The sequence below is a fragment of the Dermacentor andersoni genome, chromosome 9, assembly GCF_023375885.2.
Source record: "Dermacentor andersoni chromosome 9, qqDerAnde1_hic_scaffold, whole genome shotgun sequence".
Taxonomy (NCBI): domain Eukaryota; kingdom Metazoa; phylum Arthropoda; class Arachnida; order Ixodida; family Ixodidae; genus Dermacentor; species Dermacentor andersoni.
Window position 1 is genome coordinate 52,353,230 of NC_092822.1, and position 22,111 is coordinate 52,375,340.

At 48.8% G+C, this 22,111-nt stretch overlaps 2 protein-coding genes across 3 annotated transcripts in view; one reads left to right on the plus strand and one right to left on the minus strand.

The window, feature by feature from the left end:
* The first annotated feature begins 49 nt into the window (after positions 1–49).
* On the plus strand, positions 50–7,740 carry eIF2Bbeta (eukaryotic translation initiation factor 2B subunit beta). Its single transcript, XM_050175891.3, has 4 exons — positions 50–722; positions 2,516–2,782; positions 6,052–6,225; positions 7,348–7,740. The coding sequence occupies exons 1-4, from the start codon at positions 516–518 to the stop codon at positions 7,660–7,662; spliced, it is 963 nt and encodes a 320-aa protein (XP_050031848.1). The 5' UTR covers positions 50–515; the 3' UTR covers positions 7,663–7,740.
* The window catches only part of LOC126528033 (serine/threonine-protein kinase ICK), a 60,226-nt gene continuing 45,684 nt past the window's right edge, over positions 7,570–22,111 (minus strand). Inside the window, exons 6-7 of one of the 2 annotated variants that reach the window (XM_050175882.2) lie at positions 16,762–16,902; positions 7,570–7,658 (exon numbers count right to left, since the gene is read on the minus strand). In XM_050175882.2, the coding sequence (XP_050031839.2) occupies positions 16,783–16,902 (120 nt within the window). In that variant the 3' untranslated portion in view covers positions 7,570–7,658; positions 16,762–16,782. The remainder of the gene's footprint in view (positions 7,659–16,761; positions 16,903–22,111) is intronic. The other variant, XM_050175883.2, reaches the window with a different exon arrangement.

Genomic DNA, 22,111 nt, shown 5'->3' on the forward strand with positions numbered 1-22,111 from the left:
AAGGAAAAGCGAAAGCGTTCTATCAAGCATACCTACCTTTTACACTGCGTAAAACAACAACTAACAAGTAGCTCACGGTTAAATACTACCATAAATGAAACGTTTTAGCGCGCCTGACAATAAATATTAGCATTATGTAAACCACACTTCAATCATCTCTAGCAGCCGCTCAGTGCAATGGTTGGCCATGCTGGCTATGTTGTTCTGCACAAGCCAATAATAGTCTAGCCAAGACCGGTACGGCAGTTAAAAGTATTTCTGTTGCTTGCTACGCGATCTGTTCCCATATGTAATTGAAATGTCGCGAGGCGTGATCGCGAAGTGAATTGCTCTCTACTTGCTTTCGGCATTCGATTGGCATCCCGTACAGTGCGCCCGCAAAGCCGATAGTTGCTGAGGTTTACCTGGTTTACCGCCGATTGCCTGATCGGCAGGACAAGACCGATCAGCCGGCGCTTTTACGGAGTGCCTGGGGGGACTTCTAAAACAGCGTTCTCTGCTCGTAGCTACCCAGCATGGACGCTGAAGCAGAGGCTCGGCTCACGCTTACGGAGCTGTTGCGGCTAGTCCGCGAAGAACCGTGGCAGCAAGCCCAAGAGCTGTTGGACCTCGTGAGGGCCCGCGGCAAGAACCTCGCGCCCCTGTCACCCAGTGCCAACGTAGTGCGCCGTGTGTTACGTCTCATTCGCGACGAGTATGCCAGCGCCTACTGGGGTCGTCAGGTACAAATGATCGGTGACGAAACGACTGCCATTGTTCTGTCTTAAGTTGAAATGCCGGTGCCAATTAACTGTTTCGATTTCGTGGTGTCTTTGCGTTCAGGTCCGAGCAGGGGACCGCGGAGCTATAAATTAGCGGTAGTAATTATGCAGCAAGCTTGCAGCCGTGACTCTTGATCTTTCAGACGCAGGTTTGGTGGGAAGTCGGTTTACTCTAACAACCGGATCACTGACGGGTGAAACTTCAAATCTACTTTGCGTCCGTGCTTCGCTCGCGTGATATGTCTCAACCGGACGTTTCCGTGCACAGCTGTGTAAAGAGTGAAGCAGCAAATCGGTACATCTGTATTTAAAAGCAGACGGGAAAAATGACAGAAATTGCAATTCATAACACACTAAATGGTAGCAAAGAAACGAGAACGGGTAGTAGTGTTGGCAAGTTCTCGGCGAGTCTCGTGAGCAACTAGCATTGCCGTGTTAACAAAAATAGTGGCGCTACGGCCTTTCTTTCTAGCCAGACGGTGGCCATTATTCTTCACCGCTGTCTCGTACTTTCCCTCCCAAAAAAGGGACAAGAGCCTTGCCTTCCTGCTGGCTATGCTGTTTGCATTCATTGTTTCGTTTTCACTGTTATCCTTGTTTAGACATGTTTTCGTCTACACCCTAACGGAGTCTCCTGGAACTTCATTATAATGTCAAGACATTTTTCAGATAGTGTATAATTGTGTGAACATGTCGTGCTTCAATACGCATGGTACTCAGTTTCACACATAGCGGGCCGCACTACGAAGGCTAGCGAGACTTCTCTCACTGCTCGGACCAAAATATAGCACGTCACATATAAAAGAAAGACCTAAGTATGCATCATATGTTTATGCACCAAAATATGATGCAATTATTACATGGAAGGTGTGGCAGATTTTAACCTATTTGCTACTGAATGAGCGGAATATCATGGTTCTGCAACAGCGGACACAGCATACTGCCTGCACTCGCTACCAAAGCATAATGTATTGTGTACTGGAAACACGAAGGTGCACAAGTAATATGTGATTTGATGTGACCTGACATTCGCAAGTTGTACTCTTTGAAGTAGTTAGTCTGTAAAAAGTGTCACAAATAATGAGCTGAACTGCAAAAAATGCAGAGTACACTTCTACGATTGCACTGTTTACGTAACTCTTGCAGCATTGCCTTCTAAGTATGCAAAGGAGCATAGACAGTTTTAGCTGTGTATCTATAATCTGCTGAGCTAAACAGAACTGTTTTCATTACCCTTGTTAGAAGCAAGCCCATATTAGACTGAAAGAAATCCTCATTTTACTTTGAAAAGGGAGAAGTGGATCAAGTGGGCTGTATAGTAGTTCAGATCAAAATAATGAATTAGAGTTGGGGCAGGCATATAATGCGTAGATTAGACAAACCGTGGCCTATTTTACTGGTGTCACGTAATCTCTTTCGATCGTGATCGAGCCTGATCGGCTCCCTTCCACAGCTTCCTCAAAGGAGCCAATCATGACCAAGAAATTCGACCCTGATAGGGCTTGATCGCTACCAAAAGTGTGCTGTATGATGCCCGTATTAGAGTAAGAGGTAGGGTATTAAGAAAAGGTACAGTTGAGATCAGTAGAGAATTAGGTGTAGGAAAGAGATCAGGAAGTTGCAAATATCAGGTGGATTGTGTTGAAGAAAAACCGGTGTAATAAATTATCTCTGTGGCAGGTCCCTATTGTGCAGTCAATTTATTTAGAGTGATGGTGCTGAAAAAAAAATAATCTTCACATTCCCATCCACAGGTGGAGGCCGACAGGGACTCGCTTCAGAAGCTCCTGTCGGCACGTGACGACTCGGTCAGCGACTACACGCGACCACTTCCAGGGCTGCGTGAACAGCTGCTGGACAGTCTTGATGAGCTCGAGCGCGAGCTGCGGCACAGCGCCGAGAATGTGGCCGCCCAGGGCCCTGAGCACATTCAGTCCGGAGACCTGCTTCTTACTCAGGGGAGATCGCGCACCGTGGAGGCTTTCCTCAAAAGGGCTGCCCAGAGCCAGCGCACATTTCAGGTAGATATGCGGTGTCAAGTAGAATGTTTGTTGACATCTTGTCCCTTCAGGGTAATGATCAGCAGCCGTCAAATGCGATGTCTGTGGTGCCAACATTCCAACAAGGGGACTTGTTATCGCCGAAATGTCCCGCGTTTGCAATGTTGGCTCCAAGGAAACCCCTTGTTCTAACACTGTCAATCATTTCAATTATTAAGGTGAAGCAGTGTACGGCTACTCACACCGGGAACTCGAGGTGGTTTTTCAGTCAGCCTCAAAAAGACCACATCAGCATGCTTATAGTCGCTAAAGAGTGCCTAATATGTAAAATATACGGCATGAGGAATGCCATAGGCAAGCTTTACATTCCAAAGTGCTCTTGTTAATATTCTGGAATGAATTAAAATTCTTTAGAGAGGAAAACAGGCTTTAGTTTAGGATTGTGTGGCCCAGGAGGCAGATATTAGTGGGCCAAAGTACATTTAGTGGTAATTCGGTGTTGCAGGGTCACCTAGGATAAGCCTGCACCCTCTTATCGTCCTGGTCATGATGGTACAACAAGTCTCAAAGGCAGCAAGGGGGGGCACAACGCATGCACAAGCGGTGTCGTGTGATATGCTCGGCGCCATGCTATATGTAGAGGTAGTTGGTGTGGAGAGAAAGTGGCATGGCCAAGGAGAGTGAGTGTCACACCCAAAGCACTTGGTAAAGTGGCCCGCAACACACGGCAGTACACTGGTCTTACCGACGAGCGAAAGTGTTGCGCATTTACAATAATTCCCGTGAGGGAGTTTCGGCCTGAATTTTTATTTTCCTGTAGAACAGGGCCGCGTCTTGATTCACTGCAGTAGCTTAGTGGCTATGGCGTTGCCCCTACTGAGCTTAAGGTTGTGGGTTCGATCTCGGCCACAGCGCTGAGTTTCAATTTGGGTAGAATGCGAAAAACTTAAAAACTTGTGCTCTTAAATTTAGATGCACATTAAAGAATTCCAAGTGGTCAAAATTAATCTGAAGTCCCCCATTATAATCAGATTGCTGCCCTTGCATGTAAGATCCCAGAATTTAAGTTTAATTAATTAATTAGGGGTGCATCTTGTTTGGGTCTTTTCAATGTAAGTCACTTTCAGTGTACAGAGTAAGTGGTTGCCTGCCGTAGGGAAAAACACAAAATAAATTTTTTGGGGGTTCACTTAGGAGCCTTGTTTATAGCAATAGATGTGAAGCGTGTGAGCACTTCTACATGCATGGCACCAGCAGTTAATGCTGTCAAATTTTCTCACTTTGGTATCCGAAATGTTTTGGGGTGTACACCCTCATTTTACACATTTGACTGGATATGGAGTGCCATCTCATCAGTAGTGTCCGAAACAATCACATTGTCCCATCTGATTTCTGCATGAGAGCATGCAGAAGTTTGCAGGCACACCTCATCGTGCTCGCTTTAAGTCCCTGACATGCGAGGGCTCCGATTGTCAGTTACAAAAGCAAGGGATTTCCCAGCAAGCGTTTTTGGGGCATTGCGTCCAAGCCTCCAGGTTATTGTACGAGAGATTGCCCTGCATTTCTACATTGTGTATTCACAGCTTGTTTTGTCAAAATAAATTGTGCTACAGTGATGAGAAGCTTTAAGACCTAACCTATGCAAAAGCAACGAACAGTGTGAGGCATAGGAGCAGGCTTGAAACTAGTTTGAAACTAGCAGGAAGACATGCACTGAATCCCTGCTTAAAGGAAACCAGATACTCCCTTCGCACTAGCATTGGTCGTCTTCACATTTTTCCTGCCGTTAGCTGGTCAGTGGTACTATTTGGCCTCCTCACGGTGACCAAATGTAACGAAACACCCCGACTGCCTACGGAGTATACCTAAGGCATTGCCTGTGGGAGTGGCCTGTTAAGAACTCTTATCGCGTTCTTAAATAAGTGCACCCAAATGCCACACACATTTCTACAAGGTTGTAGGGTCGCACAAGTGATGCAAAAAACTTGTTGCCATCACTGCATGTTCTATCTCTGATACAAAAGCAGAATAATAAACAGCTTAATGAAGTAGTAGTAGTTGCATCAACATATGTATGGATCAGGGCGGTGTCGTATGCTTGGACCAGTCAAAAATGTATTCATTGAAGTAGTAAATGCTGCCAATACTTTTTAAATGTAGATGCATAGTCGTCACTCGGAATTATGCAATTCTTTTCATGCGTGCTTAATAAGGCCTTGTGCTACTGTTTCCTCAATTAAGTTTTTATGTTTAATCAGGGGCGACACATGCATACATAGCCAAGCATGCTCAGGGGGTTTCCTAGGCACATTTTGAACGTTTGTCAGGTTTCTGAGGTCATTTGTAGTCCTCTTGAAGTGTTGCAAAATTATAAACCTCGCATAGCACACAATCGTTCTACAGAAATAATCGTGACAAAAGATATGCAGTATCACTTCTTCCTGAACATTCCTCAGAAGTCACGACTTCACTTTCTCAATGGCTAGCTTCTCTTTTTGCTACAAGAACATGGTGAACTGACTTGCCAAAAAATAAAAAAAGTTCTGTTAAAAAAGCGGCGCAACTCTACCTGGAACAGGCTGTACGCAAGACATACACGAGTCCATATTGTCTCCTTTGAACTTCCTCAGGAAGTTATGCCTAGTCATAGACATGTCTGCAAGTGTTGGTGACAATGTTTGAACATGTCTCGCATCGGCATCCAGAAAAGTGCTGCATCATAGTCTATACAATGCTGTGGGCACTGCCATAATGATGACGTTTTTATTAATACCGCCATAATCATGACACAGACACAATTTATAGACATGGTGTTTAAAGTGCTCTATCTCTTCTTTCTTTTATTATAACTTTCATGATCAGAAGGTCATGTAGTATGCATACATGTGAATGCCATAACAGCACTCTATCTATACAGAAAGCATTCAGATGTTTAACATTGCACTCAGTCATTTCTTGGTTTCTGTCGCTCACCTTTTGTCATTGAAACAAAATGTCACTGCCAGGGGTGTGGGTGCACTCACTCACTTTTCATCAAGAGTTGTCATTGATGTGGAAGCTTTGCTGTTGACGTGACAGTCCTGTTGTGTCGTAGGTTTCTCTTGCCTGCAGGCGCTGCGACAAGTTCGAAGATACGCATTCACCTCGCACTGTTGCAGATCGTTGCGGATGTTCACCCAGGCTTCTTTTGCTGGCCACAAAGCACAGTGAAACGTGCTCAACATATTGCTCTCACTTCCAACGGCGAATTGTGTTCAACACGTTGATCGTATTGTGCTCTTCTGCAACAGGTTCTGGTGGCAGAAGGGGGACCGCGCTGCGAGGGCGTGCAGCTCGCGGAGTCCTTGGCACGTGTGGGCATCGCAACCACTCTGGTCCCGGACTCTGCGATCCTGGCTCTAATGCCTCGGGTGAGCAAGGTGATCCTGGGAACGGACTGTGTCCTGGCGGACGGAGGCCTTCAGGTGAGGTTGCTGGAGGAACGGTCATCTTGGGGGCCTGCTTGTGTCATCCTTCTGTGTTCTGAACTATCAACTATGTCCTGAACTTGCACCTTGAAGAATGTGCGCTATACTGAATTCTTAAAAGAGAGCATCAGCTTGGGGCCAATACGATTTTGCCATTCAAATACAGGGTGATGCAAAGGTAACAAACAATTTAGTAATTCAGAGAGTATAAAAATTAGCAAGATGCTGTTTTCATAGAAACACACAGAAAAACATAGTATTCTTCTTTTTTTAACAACATTAGATTTTAATAACAGATATTTGCCACCAATAGGTGGTGCTCCTGTTGTGTTACAACTTTATTTGGGCTGCTACAGGGCTACCTCTTGGTGACAAATGTACCGTCGCAGAATGTACTATGTGAACTAATATCGATGTGTGCCCAGTTCCTTGCAACTTTCTCTGAGCAGTGTCTTCTGCAAACTGTATGGTAATTTTCGGTAGGGCCAACAAAAATTAAGAATCCAACCTCCTGATTGACATTTATTTGCCAGTTTTCAAGTGTTGCCTTTAGGAATGAGAAAAAAACTGTTGTGAAAACAGCATGGGAAAGGAAAAACTTGTGCAAACAGCGGTTGTATAGATAGATCAAACTGAAAATGAAAGCCACGAGTAAATCATGGCTCCGCAGTCTGCAATTCAAATTCTCGTTAAAATGCAATGGTTACATTGTATTTTTGTGTCCTCAATCTGTGTGTGTTGCAATTTTTCAATGAACATATTGTAGTACGTTAAGAATAGAAAGACTTATGTTAGCTATATTATATCTAGTGGGAAATGTACAACTCTGCCATACTTCTTTTACTTGACTGTGTGGCACCCTTATTTAAAGCAAATTCAGTGTCTCTTCCATTAGCCTTCCTCTCACCCCCTGTCGGAGCACTATTTTTATTTTTTCTCTTTCTCGCATTGAAACAAAGGTCACTGTCAACGAGGACTGTTGCAGAATTGCCGAAGCTGCAACTGTGGTTGCACATTATTACGACCTCCATTCTCTCTATGTGTACTGTGCTCCTGGCGATCGTTCACAACACCTTGAAGTGTGCTAAGGTGCGACGTGGTTGGCGTTATGCACAACAGGCTCCTTGTGGCAGCCACGCCTTGGCCCTGGCTGCGCGACACTGTGCGGTGCCGCTACTGGTGTGCGCGCCGGGGGCCACGCTGAGTCCGCAGCTGCCCTGCTCGGAGAGCGCCTACCAGCAGCTGGGATCTCCGGAGCCCCTCGGGCCGGAGCCGCGCTCAGGAGCGCTCCTGCTCAACCCGGCCTCCGACTGCGTGCCACCGGACCTCGTTCCGCTGCTGGTGACGAGCGCCGGTGGGCACGCCCCCTCTTACGTCTACAGGCTGCTCAGCGAGGTCTACCATCCTGACGACCACGCATTGACTGCTTCCTGAAAGGAGGAATAAACAATACAGCGAGAGTGCGCGTTGGAATAAACGGGCACCTTTATTAAAGGCCATGCTCACAATATGCTCACTTGGGGACTGTCCACAACAGGATTATCAAATCAAAATGTCACACCGTTTTGCTTCTTTTGCTTGTCCCGTAATATGTCTCTATAATGAAGCTGAAGGAGAGCCGCACATTGTTACACCCATTACATAGTTACAACAATTTCCACCCTCGTGGTTGACGTTGAGTGCCAGGGAAGGGGAGGGTAAGTAGTTCGTAAACGCGCTACGTAAGCCGATGCCAAAGCCTGCTGCAGACTTTCGTCAGGGTCTGCAAAATACTGCGCTCTGCCGTGTCTTCGTCAACAAGGTGACTGCTCTGTCATATGGAGCTGTCGATGCTAATCTATCTTCGCCGTTGTCGTGCGCACTCAAGTGGCCACGTGACTAAAGCCCATGGATCTTCCAAAGGTGGCGGAATGGTGTGGTCTCGCCGCCAAGCTACTTGATTAGACGATACTTGTGCACCCCCTTGTTTGAACCAGGAGTAACTAGCAGGCCACGCACACGTCGCGTGCCCGTAATGAACTGATCAACAAACGTAGGAGCATAGCTTACACAATTGTAAACGTACGTAGATCCACGCGTGAGGATTCAGCCTTTCACAGTTGCCTGGCTGTTAGCTGCTTGTTCATGCAGGTAAGGAGGTCACGGCTTTGAAAAATATGCCAAACTAACAAGTTAGCTGCTTAGCGTCACACAGCCGCTTAATGTGATGCAGCGCATTGGGTGCAGGGTTTTTTAAAAGTTTTTCTGTTGGTGCGCACTATGAGGCAGTTATCGCTACATTGAGAAGATCCCGTGGTTTAAGGCGCGACGCGGATCTCTGACTAAAGGGAGTGTGCTGGCTGAGCGCTGCATCATACATCGCTGTGCGCGAGTGGATGCTTATAAACAATGGAAAAGCATGTAAGAGACGCTAATAAACCGAGAGCATGAGCTGTGGTCGTAATATTGTAATGATCCATTTCATTAGTTCGTTGTGCCGAGTGTCTGATCATGGTGATACAGTCAGCGCTGCTTTGTCGGAGCCAATGACGACATGCAAATATAATGGCAAACTAAACTGATCGTTATAAAATACGGCCCCTTGACTGCGAATGAGCAGCAGATTATCACAGCTGCGATCAGACGGCGCAGAATGTGCCACATATATCCAGAAATATGCCTTCGTACTGCAAGCCGCAGTCACGCATTCCTTCGATTAAGGCTATGCGTGATCCAGAGTGCAGGGGATAGGCAGTGGTCAACAGAGTGCGGTGCGAAGGCGGCTGCGATAAATTGTGGTAAATTGTGTGTGTAAATGATGGTGGCGCTGCTGGTTTGGTGGGTTGCCAGGTAACCGACAGCTCGCGGGAGTTTTGAATTTGTCATACCGACCAGCAGTATCGTGCGCCGCCGCATTAATCTCGTCGGCGTAAAAATATCTGTAAATTTCAGACTGAACTAAAGAAATAAAAATATTTGTGATATCTACATAAGGAACGATCTTGCTTCATTGAAATGAGAGTGTTTATGTATGGGTTCCTAACGTTATGTCGATTAGTTAATTATAACGAGGTAGCTTGAAGGCTAAACTCCATGAGAGCGATTTTGTGTGCGACAGCAACGAGTGACGGCTTCAAGCGACAAAACGGGCCGTCGCTTGAACAGATCGCTCAGTTCTAGAAATATAGAATTCGTCGCTCGTCATCCGGAAGTGCTATGAGAGACTAGCCAATAGCGCGAAGCCGGAACTGGATGTAAGTCACTCAAGTACTGTTGGTTGTCGCACGAAACGAGCAAACGATTGAATTTTTATACGTGCAAGAATAAGAACCGACTGCAATACTCAGAAATATTTTAGGCTGCTTTTTACAGTAAAATACATCAACTTAACTTAATAAAGCATGCGTCACGCTAGTGTCGATATTTGCTGCCCTCATATCGGCAGCACTGGGGAGACTGCTGGAAATCGTCGCTCGCATGGCGTACGACTTGCAGGCGATGAGCGAACGCGACAGCCATCCATCGCATCGCTTGTCGCTCGCAAGATCGCTTGCAATGGGAGTTATACTTGAAATATTGAACCTCATTGTAACGAGGTCGCATCCGGCACGAAAATATCTTCCAATATCGGAAGGTATTTACATATCCGATATTCACTGAGAGCGTGGATGAAGACATACGCGGAATAACGCGATTGGGCATAGGCGCAAGAAACAAAAGCGTGATATGCCTCCGACGGGCCAGGAAAGGGTCTCCCATTGAAGCCGCCGTGCCGATAGGTGGCACATGAACAATGAAGTGCGAATGCACTCTGCAAGCACCGTTGATAATATGCTGTGCTATAACATATAATTGTGCAATCAGTGTGATCACATGGGATCGGCGAGTTAGCTTGCCGGCTGCAGGTCACCAATGCCGTTCGCCAGAACGCGCATGCATTCTGTCATTTGTCATTTTATTGCGATAACATTTACGTGTACCCTCGAGACGAGTTCGCGCTGTCGGCGTTGCCGTGCTGTCAAGCTATCGACGGCCCGTGCATGAGGGGGGGGGGGGGGGAGGGTAAATGTCTCCAATGACGGACGCAGCGCGTTTGGCTGCAAGGACGACGAAGCCATGGTGGACGCACGTGCACGCTCCGCTAAGTCGGCTTTGCGGCGGAGCCTGGAGCGAGATCGCCAAGCGCCTCGCTGTCCGAAAGTTCGGTTTGCCTCTTACGTCACCGAATAGGCAGTGTTCCTGCCTCGCCGTGCCGACGACCGCTGACGAAAGCGCGGCACTGGCGAATCACGAGCGCGCAAGCGAACGTTCGGAAAGCGAGACGCTTCCGTCCGCTTCTTGCATGAGCGCTAGCGTTTCCGCTGTGCAGCTGTGCACATGACACACCACGGTGCATACCAACTAGCGTTGGCTTATACAGTGGTCTGAGCGGTGCGCACTAAGCTACAAACGCTGCCTGTTTTCATGTAGCGCACCCTTAAGGTGTGACGTGCGCGCTGTGTCGGGCTTACATGACGCTCCCGTGAATTCTAAGCAGCGTCTCTACGAGGAGCTTCAGCGCAACGCTAACCCTTACTATCGCCTGCTTCGTCTTTCACTGCGACACTATACCTACGTTATTCTCTCTTCACACACACACATTATATAATTTGAAGCACAAATGCTTGTGCACATGCAGTAAAGAAGCCCAGAGGGCCAAATTAATCCGGAGCCCACCACACTATTGCATGCCTCGTAATCATATCGTTGTTTCGGCACGTATAACGTCATAATTATGTGTAAACATACATATATATTTCACGCACCCTTAGAATATTCGTATTCGAATCTTCTATTCGATTTTGGAAATTGTTGTGTCGGCAGCGGCAGGCAAGCGGGGGGCCCCGACGGGCGAACGCGCGGCTAGCGCCGGCGCAGTGAAGGAGACACGGAGCTAACTGCTCCCGCTGAAAACCGGAACGAAGACTCGACCGACCCACGGCCGTTTATTACTTATAAAGGCTTCACATGCTAGATGACACCTCCCGATTGGTCCAAGCTTGTCACATGACAGAAGGGGGGTGCGCCATCTAGTTAAACAACTACAAAACATACATGTGCGATGACACAGAGATCTGACAGGGGGCGACACTATACTACATCATCCCCCCCTGGAAACAAAGCGAGCATACATTGAAACGCGCACACAAGACGCGCACTTAAGTCCAAAACAATTTCAGTTCATTCCCCCCCCATGTTCACACACGCGCACCAGTTGCACACAAAGCACGCACTTAAGTCCACAAATTGAATCCATCCCCGCCCAAGTTCACATACACGCGCACCAGTCTTGGGCACCAAAATATGGGCAGTCACTCAAACAAAGTCCAACACGGAACACGGCACAAAACTCACTGCACCGCAACAAGGAACACATTTTACCTGTGTGAACGAAAAAATGTGAAGTGCCTCCCAAATGTCACAGCGAGGCCCCTAGCCGTGGCATTTCGAAGACGGCAAAACGCTCTACATTCAAGAAACATAATCGTCAAGCCACGGAGGCCGTTTTTTGACACGATGAGGACGCGTGCGTACCTCAGAAGAACTTTGGGGGTTGCGACGCGTTTCGGTCGACTTTAAAGACCCAGTCGTCCCACTACTATTTCCCTCCCCCTGGTTGGAAAATTGAATGTGGTTGTCGCGCAAAGCTGGAGAGGGTTGCCCAGGAAGCTCCTCTCGAAGTCCCAACAAGTCCTGGGATGCTACCGATTCCCCCACGGAATCAGAAATGATTGCTGACTGTGTAGCCTCTGAAGCAATACAGTCAGATGCACTACTTAAGTGATGCCTATGAAAGGACGATGTCATGCCAGACGAGTCATCGGAATGACTATCCAGGTTTGAATACGAGTACAAAAAATCTTTATCCGTTGTGGACAATGTACTATGTTTTGAATTATCTACTACTGTGGTTAACTTAGAGGCATTCCACGTCTTCCCATCACTGAGTACAAAAGAGGATGGTCCTACCTGGGCTTTAACTGTACGAGGCGTACTGTACTTAAAAAATCTTTTCTTGGCAAGTTTTACTTTGACGGTGTCTCCCACCTTGATACGAGTTGCCCGAGCACCTCTCAGTTTGTCTACATACTGTTTAGTTTGCTGCTGTTTCTGCGAGACTCTCTCGCGAACTTTACTGTTCTGAACCGCTGTGTGCTTAGGCAACCTGAAGTTGCTAATATCTACCTTTGAACGGGGTTGACGACCATGAAGTAGGAAAGCTGGGGAGAGACCCGTTGTAGCATGTGGCGTAATCCTATAAGAACCCAAGAATTCTGAAATGCTTTTCGAAGCATCTCGACCTTCAAGCCTTGCTACCTGCAGGTGTTCCTTAATGACTCTGTTGAACCTTTCTATTTGACCATTTCCCTGAGGATAATAGTTGGAGGAGAAAAAATGAGCGATTCCTTTTTCCTTTAGGTAATCTTTGAATTGTTTTGAGACAAACTGTGGACCATTGTCTGTAACTATAGAGTCTGGCAATCCTTCACGGCTGAAAGCCCAATCAAGAAGCTTAATGACATCATCTGTGGAGATGGAATTAGTACCAAGTACTTCTGGCCACTGAGTAGTAATCAACAAGGGTGACTAGATACCTAGGGTAGGACATGTTTAATGGGCCAATAATGTCCATTCCCAATTTCTGCCAAGGCCCGTTCGGCCATTCGACTGGCTGCAGTGGAGCTACATGAGGCTTTGCAGACTTGTCTGCCAGCTTACATACATGACAATGCTTTACATACTGTTCAACAGTGCTATCCATCTGGGGCCACCAATAGCGTTCACGAAGAAGCTGCTTAGTACGTACTATGCCCTGATGATTTTCATGTGCCAGCTGTAGAAATGTAGGTATTAGGACACTGGGTATTACCACACGATCACCACGCATGAGTAATCCGTCTACAAAGGACAATTCTTCATTTACATGAAAGTAAGCTATTAAAGCATTGTCTATGGCTTTCTTAGAAGGCCAACCTTCTGCTAGGCATTTACTGACCTTCTGAAGCGTCTCATCTGTACTCGTTGCAAGTTGCACCGTTTCCTTGTCAACGACTGTTGTGACTAAGGATACTATTTCTTCCTCCTGAACTACATTCTGGGAATCCTTTACTGGAAGTCTAGACAAGGCATCAGCTACTAGGTTTTCTGATCCTTTGCAATATTCAATCTGAAAGTTGTAATACAGGAGCCTGGCTGACCATCTTGAAATGCGAAGAGGTCGACGACCTGAGTCGCCAGCGGACAGTAATGCAACTACTGCTTGATGGTCAGTTCGAAGAGTGAACCGTCTACCCCAGAGGTAAACATGCCATTTTTCACATGCGAACAGACATGCTAGCGCTTCACGCTCTCCTACAGAATACTTTCGTTCAGCTACAGACAAAGTTCTAGATGCAAAAGCTACAGTTTCTAGCTTGGAACCATACGGTTGCTGTAACACAGCACCAACACCAACATCAGATGCATCAGTCGTGACTACCACAGGCAATTCAGGGTTGAAAATCTTAATGACAGGGGAACATGTAAGATGAGCTTTCAACTGATTGAAGCTACGTTGTGCATCATCAGACCAAGCAAAATTTTGCCCTTGCCTGAGCATGAGGCGAAGCGGTTCTACAAGTTCTGCATAATGATCAATGAACTTGGCATAGTAACCAGCTAATCCTAAGAAGGATTGCAATGACTTAATATCTGTAGGAACAGGCGCATTCAGGATTGCCTTTACCTTGCTCTCTGTAGGCGAAATGCCTTCAGCTGAAATTTTATGGCCCAGAAAAGTCAGTTCTCTCACAGAGAAGACACATTTTTCATTCAGTTTCATACCACTGTTTGAAATGCAAAGCAAGACTTCTCTTAAATTAGCATCATGCTCAGGTTTCGTCTGACCCCATACCAAAATGTCATCAAGGTAACAGACAACATTCTTACAATTCTGCAAGATTTGTGACATCATTTTCTGAAACACTGCTGGCGCGGATGCCAAGCCAAAGCAGACACGCTTGAACCTGAATAAGCCTTCATGAGTTATGAATGTGGTGAGATCTCTACTACCTTCTTCCAGTAGCAGCTGGTGGTAAGCAGATGCTAGATCCAGCTTAGAAAAATATGTGGCACCATGAAACATTTGCAATAACTCTTCCACGTGCGGCAAAGGATACCCATCAATGACAATTGCCTTATTCGGTTCCCGGAGGTCAACACAGAGCCGGATGGCTCCATCCTTTTTGCGCACCACGACGAGTGGAGACACCCATTCAGAAGCCTCGACGCGCTCGATGACGTCGCAGTCCTCGAGACGCCGCAGTTCATTTGTCACCTGGTCACGGAGAGCCAGGGGTAGCCTGCGCAATTTGGAAGATACAGGTTTCATACCTTGCCGCCGATGTATTCGGTGCACGAAGTTTTTGACGAGTCCCAACTCGCCACTGAAGAGGTGATCAAAACCCGGAGGCACACCTGTGGGGCTCTGTACTGGAGGAAGCGTAGCTAGGCAGCATGTCAGCGAAGTACCGTCGATTTGAATCCCCAAGCGCTGGATGGCGTCAAGACCCAGCAGTGATGTTCCTGTGGACGTTACATGGAACGTGACTGAGCACGACCTTTGAAGAAACTGGACAGTGGCTTGGAAAAGGCCTTGAATGTCGATGCGTTGCTTGGAGAAATTCCTCAAGTCCACTGCTGCTTTTGACAGTCTGTGCTGTCGACCAAAGTGCTTTTCAAAATCCTCGGCCGTCATCAATGAGACAGACGCGCCTGTGTCCACGAGCAGCCGCATGGCGACGTCGTTAACCACGACCGGGACTTGTAAATCCCTTTTAGCTTCCAAGGTGCTCACCGTCAAGACAGACGCGGACGGCTGTCCTGCGGAAGTTGACGAAGACCGCGTCTCTGCGGAAGAGACGTGCTGGACAGTACGGGTTTTTCGGCATACTGATGCAAAATGACCCAACGTGTGGCAGGCGTTGCACCGCCGGTTCCTTGCGGGGCAATTCCTGTCCGTTGCAACATGCTTCGTACTGCCACACCGGTCGCATGAACTATGCTCGAAATTAGGGTCCTTCGCATCCCGTGCTTCATTGCGGGTCCCGGAGGAGCCTCGCGGAAAATGTCGATCATCTGGGCGGCCTCTTGGAAGACGGCGGCCATCTTGGCGGCTCCTCGGAAGAAGTCTGCCATCTTCATGGCCTCCTGCACTACGTCGGCCATCTTGGCGGCTTCCCAGAAGAAGTCGGCCATCGTCATGGCCTCCCGGACTACGTCGGCCATCTTGGCTCGTCGATGGAGCGCCAAGTTGAGCTGCCTCAATTCTTTGTATTTTCTCCGAGCCGAACGCGCGGTTCGCTCGATGTAGGGCTTCTAACGAGCGTCCAATTTCCTCTGCCTTGTCCAAGGTCAGGGTTTCGCCGTGAGCCAGCAACTTTTCGCGAACGCTGACGTTCGCTACCCCATGTATGATTTGGTCTCGGACGCGCTCGCCATAGGTTGTGCCGAAGTTACATTGTACCGCCTTCTCCTTCAATGCGGTCACGAATTCCAGGAATCCTTCTCCGTCGAACTGCTTCCGACTGGTGAATTCGTGCCGTTCCGCCAGGACATTTGTTGACGCGGCGAACAGCCGGTCAAGCCGCTCCAAGAGTCTCGGAAACTCTGACGCTGGCGGGACCGCATCACTTGACGTTGACGCTGCGCCGGTCGACTGCCTTGCTGCTTCACTTGACGGTGACGCTGCGCCGGTTAACTGCCTTGCTGCTTCCTGCTCCTCGTCTGCGAAGTACTTCCGTTGTCCCTCACGCCCGAGAGCGCTGACGAGCGCGGACGCTCGTCGCGCGTCCGTCCAGTCGCCACCGCCGGCCGCTTCGAGGTGGGCCTGAAAAATTTTTTTCCAGCGATACCAAGGGATTAACGGTGGGCCGGGCACTTCAAGAAAAACGGGAAGGTTCGCAGTAAAAGCCATGCCGGGTAGCGTGCAGGAGGCAAGCCGGAGCTCGCCGCAGGAATGGGGCAAGAACAAAGGGGGCGAGAAGGCCTAGGCTCGGAAGCCTCGCGACGCCAAGTGCGTCGGCGGCGTTTGCCTGCCGTGCGAACACGGGAAGGGTCGCTTCACTTACGAAGCTCGTTGGTGTCCCGGGGCTTCGGTCGGAACCGCTGCGGGAATCCCATCCTCGTCGCCAAAAGATGTTGTGTCGGCAGCGGCAGGCAAGCGGGGGGCCCCGACGGGCGAACGCGCGGCTAGCGCCGGCGCAGTGAAGGAGACACGGAGCTAACTGCTCCCGCTGAAAACCGGAACGAAGACTCGACCGACCCACGGCCGTTTATTACTTATAAAGGCTTCACATGCTAGATGACACCTCCCGATTGGTCCAAGCTTGTCACATGACAGAAGGGGGGTGCGCCATCTAGTTAAACAACTACAAAACATACATGTGCGATGACACAGAGATCTGACAGGGGGCGACACTATACTACAGAAATCAAGCTTCGCTGTTCAAACACCCCTATACAATGAAAACGTACCTGTCCCCGACTGAGCAGCAGCTACCATCGCGCGCCGAAGTCGTGCATCCTGGCCGAGGGCCGCACAGCCAGCGGCTTATCGGACAGCGCCCACAGAGGCCGGCCTCCGCCGCGCTGCGGGGCCGCCCCGGACCCTTGGTCCTGCACGAAGGTTGCAACGCGCCGGCTTGTTGGTGGCCCACCACGTACACGCTCAAGAGCACGTGCGACTACACAACGCGTGGGCGACAGAAACGATCGTATCCGTTGAGTGCTGTGTTTTCTCCGTCTGTGAATGCTGCACGTACGTCCAGCCGCTCACTAGGCTGCGTCCGGGAATCGTCGCTATGCACTGAAAGATGTGGAGCGCTGTCGAGGCAGCGTCCTAGTGCAACATCTTTTTTACAGTGGAGCTGTCAGAACCTCGCTGGGTTTCTCTTGACGTCCGCAGCTTCGCCGAGCTGGGGGAGAGAGCTGAGAGAGAGTGAAAGCAGAGTATAAAAATAGCATCGCGCAGCATAGCGAGGCGAGGGTGGGTGGTGCCTAGCGGGGGAGAAGGAGCGACGCGGCGGAGACACAGGTGGTGTGGCGTCATTGCTCTTCGATAAAAGCCCGCGCGCTCGCTTCGGCGGTCCTCTTTCTCGCAGTGAAAAAAAATTATGCGTGGCTCTCCTATCGTAAACACCAGAGACCAGCGGAGCTGGGGGAAGCCCAGCAAAAGTTAGACCAAGTGCGCAGTTTGGCACTACTTTACTGGCCTTTCCCCAGCTCCGCTGGTCTCCGGTGTTTGCGATAGCAGAGCCACGCATAATTTTTTTAAAGGGCCCCTCACCAGGCCCCATAGCAAATTTTGATTATACACTGGAAGTTTTTACGTGTCCTCTAGGGAGCATTCTGCCGCAAAATTTTTTCAAATCAGCTCATTAATAGCCGAGATAGAAATATTTCAGTGCCGCGAACCCATGATTTCAGAAGGCGAGCTCCACTGCATAGCGAGACTCTCTCCACTCGCCCCGTCCAGGCTCCGCAAGCGAAATTCCTTGCCTGCGTTCTACCTTACCAGACCTCAAGGATCGCGTGACGAATGCGTCACGGGTCCCGCGTTTATTATTTTTCTACTCGCTTCTTTTTTGCGGCACTGCGCACTTCCGCTGACGGCGTTGCGCGTGAGCTGTTGCGATGTCTCGTTTCGCGCAGCGCACAATTTTGCGCGCTGTGCACAAGGACACATGACTTGCGGACACATGACTCAGTATTCAGTGCTACACGAATACTGAGGCAGAACAAGCCGATCGCAGAGCATGATCTCGCTCTGGAACACGGTAGAAAATGTCATAGTTTCGGCACCTGCGCACATGATGCACGATCGTGGGAACGAGCAGACGAAGCGGAAGTAGATCTCTCTTGCTTCTGTGCGAAGTAAAACAAAAACAAAACACGCAGACGTTGCGTTTGTGTGTTTTATTATTTCTCTGAACTTCAATTCATCAATTCAAACAGCAGATCACACAAATAACTAAATGTTGCCTTGAGTAATTCTCGAAGTCACGTGTCACCACGAGCGCCGTCACACTGCGGACACGACTACGTAGGCGCAGGGACACAACTACGTCACCGTCCGGCTTGGAGCGCGGTCGCCGCGAGGGAAAGGGAAAACGACGTTCGGATTGAAATTTCAGACCTTTCCGCGCCGCGTAGCGATGTAATTCTTTGCTAACACGACCGTTAGCGCACATTGTATGCTATGCGCTTGTCAGCTCAAAATGGCCAGTCCTGGTGAGGGGCCCTTTAAGAGCGTTGGTAACATTGTCATAAAGCAATGTTGCGAGCAGGCGAGCAACTCGCCCCTCAGCCTATTCTTACACCATGCCCCTCAGCAAAGGCCTCGAAGTTCGAACAGTGCCCGCAACTGACGTTCCTCCCCAGACTTTGAAGCCTAGAGCTGATGACACGCCTTGCACGTGCCGCGCCTCTCTTTCTTTCTCTCTCTCTTCTCTTTCGTTCTTTTCTATTTTTTGCGCAAGTAGAAAGTTTTCCTTTGACGCCGTAAGGATAGGTATGTCCTCGGTGTGGTGGCTATCCTCAATGGTGCTTTGAGTTTAAGGTCGGCCTAACCCTGCAGGAGAACGACACACCCGGTGTTCTCGCAGACATGTCGCGACGTTGCTGTATAGCTATCCCTTCAAAAGGAACGTGAATGCTGTTGTTTCTGTTTGTCCATCACAGCACCTTGCACATGGCAGAGGAACGTAAACTAATTTCTCATTCACGATTTCGTGCTCGTACCTTACGGAAACCGGAAACGTGCCGCGTACCCTACTGCATTGATTCATCTATGTTGCGGCTACAGAACCCGGACTGCGTCTACACTCCTACCTCATGTACATCAAAAACGTGAAAACAGATTTGTATATAGCCTTGAATCTCAACTTGAGCATGCACACTGAACTGCGTTGTGTTGGCTTTGCAACATACTTCATCGGCCATACTGCGAAATCTCCCGGATGAGCACCTGGAAACGCTCTGTGCTATGTACAGTCAGCACTGGCACGCCGGCACTCTCCCTCTGGAATGGCGACGTGCCGAGATCACTTTCGTGCTCAAGCCCGGAAAACCCCTGTCTATCCAAAATTTACGGCCAATTTCCCTCACGTCGTGCATTGGAACGCTGCTTGAGTATGTAATCCTAAAACGGCTTCAACTTTTCTTGGAGATGCAAAATTTCTTCTCCCACACACAGTTTGGATTTTGCCCCCATCTGTCCCTTCACGATGTTCTTCAGATGAAAGAGATAATGATGACATCATCATTACAGATGATGGCGCATGTCGAGCCTATCTCTGGGGTCATATGCCTCATGAAGCCGATCGCGCTCTCACCAGCACACGTAAGCTTCCCGCCATTCCAGATCCCTCAATACCATGTACCAGGCTGATTTGGACAGCTGCTCATGCCTCACTGTCGGGCAATGCATGACCGCGCTCATGCGGCTGCCCGAGAGCTAACCTGCCGGGCACCTGGCAGTGAGGCGAGCAACCCATATCAAGCCCACCAGAATTTGCCCAACACATACCGTAACACTCTAGACTTTTACTTTTGGAGACTGGGGCGCTTGCGATAGCACCCTCCACGCAAATCCTTCTGCCGGAATGAAGCCGCATACCTGAGACGGCTCATATCCGAACCTCCTCCTTCTCAACAAGTTCTCCCCAACCTTATACCCCACCACCTGCCCAGGCTGCGGTGCACCACCGACTACGTTCCACGTCACGATTAAGTGCCAAAAACTATCAATATCCCTGCTCTACAATCCCCCCAACCAACATATGCGCAGTGGGAGGCGATCCTCCGTCGCTCCCAGCCTCAGGTCTGGCTGGCCCTGATACGACGAGTACAAGCGGTAGCGACAGCCATCCTGGGCCCGAGCCCCCTCCGAAGGTTTCCGGAGCAGGGGCAGAGCGCCCTCCCCCCTCCCCCCCCCCCCCTCCCGGGAAACGAGACATGCATAAAGGTCGATTCGCTTGCTGCTGCCGCGATTCCTCACTCCAGAATTTTCACAGCGAGTTTCCGCGCTCATCGAGCGAGATGCGTTCACGTTTACCTGTGCGCGCGTGACACCGGGCTGGTTAATTTAGTTAAAATACGTTGACGAGCTCGTTGGTTCGAACCCATGAAAGAATGTGTAAGCGCGACTGAACAAGGGCGTAGAAAGGAGCCGACGCACAAAGACAGCGCTGTCTCTTGTGTGTCTGTTTCTTTCTACGTCTTCGTTAAGTCACGCATACACATTCTAACATTGTTACTTTGGTTAGTAAGCGAATGTTTACAAGTTTATACGGCCGATAAAACTACTGTCCTTACTTCGTACAGCTATCTATTAATTAGCTATTGCAATCAGTGCTTCGCCTTTCGGGCGGAACTACGATTATTTTTTATTAAAAATAATTAAATTACGGAGTTTTACGTACCAAAAAGCACGGCATGATTACGGGGCACACCGTAATGAGGGACGACGGAATAATTTCTACCCCGTAGGGTTACTTAACGTGCACCTAAATCTCGTGTCCTTATAACGCTCTCGTGTCCTCATTAATACTCGTGTCCTTGTAAGGACACGGCCGTCTTTGCATTTTGTCCCCGTCGAAATGAACCCGCCGCGGCTGGTGTCGAGCCCGTGGCCTCGAGCTCAGCAGCGCAAGCGCCATAGACACCAAACTACCTCGGCGGTTCGCAGTTAATAAGCCACAAACGAATCACAGAAATATTCGCCGTGGCGTTCAGTACGACAAGCTGGCTTCGCCGCATGTCGTCTCCCTATTGAACGTGAAACTGGGAAGCCACACTTGCATTTGGAGGATGTGTAGAGCCGACGGAAGAAATACGAAAAGGCTTAGCAGAGCTTGGTGCTCCATTGAAGGTTGATTACGGGCGACAGTTTTCGTACAGAAGGGCTTTGGCGAGGCCCCCTCCCCCAAAGAAAAGCATTTGTGAAAGCTGGCTTTCCCACAATAAGATGCTTTAAGAGGAGAAGCCCGCTCCTGCGAGTGCACTCGTTTTACAGACGACAGGATTTACGCGAAGTTATTATGCATGTAAGTAACTGCGTACATTAACATATTTATGATACACTAGACTAACTAACTAACTAACTAACTAACTAACTAACTAACTAACTAACTAACTAACTAACTAACTAACTAACTAACTAACTAACTAACTAACTAACTACGTTAAAATACATCAACCGCGACCAAACCCGTTCGATATACGTGCCTTTTTTACGAGAGGAGGGGGCTGAGAACACCATATTGCCTTTCTTTAAATATGCATCCTTGGCAATCCGGTATTCTCGCCGGAAATTTATTCCCGTTTCGTAACGTCGAGCGCCTGTAATGCTTCACGCGAGCTGGGTTGGTTCCGAGCAGTCTGGCCACAGACCCCTCACCCCCCCCCCCCCCTCATTACATTAGTGCTACCCCATTTCCCCGCCTGTGTACCGTCATCGTATCTGTCTACAACGAGGGTTCTACGAACGGAATGTGAACACTGACTGTCCCGACCTGCACAAGACATCGGGAACACTTTACTCATGATACAAATTTTCCAGTACGCTCCGGAAGAGTGTGTTTTCAGATATACGTGGAGTTAACCCTCCCAAATTCAACACCGGTAGCCTTGGTTTTATCCAGTGAACTTTTAATCCCATATAGCAATTTCCCTCACTAAAGAAATCAGTTTTTGAATAACGCGTGCTTCTGGTATTTGCCCTTAATTTTTTTAAGGGGGTGGCGGATTGAAAATGTACATTTTCTTAGCAAGTTTTTTTGAGCCGCGCAGAAGAGTCTATGTATTTCCGCAAGGTCTTTGCTAC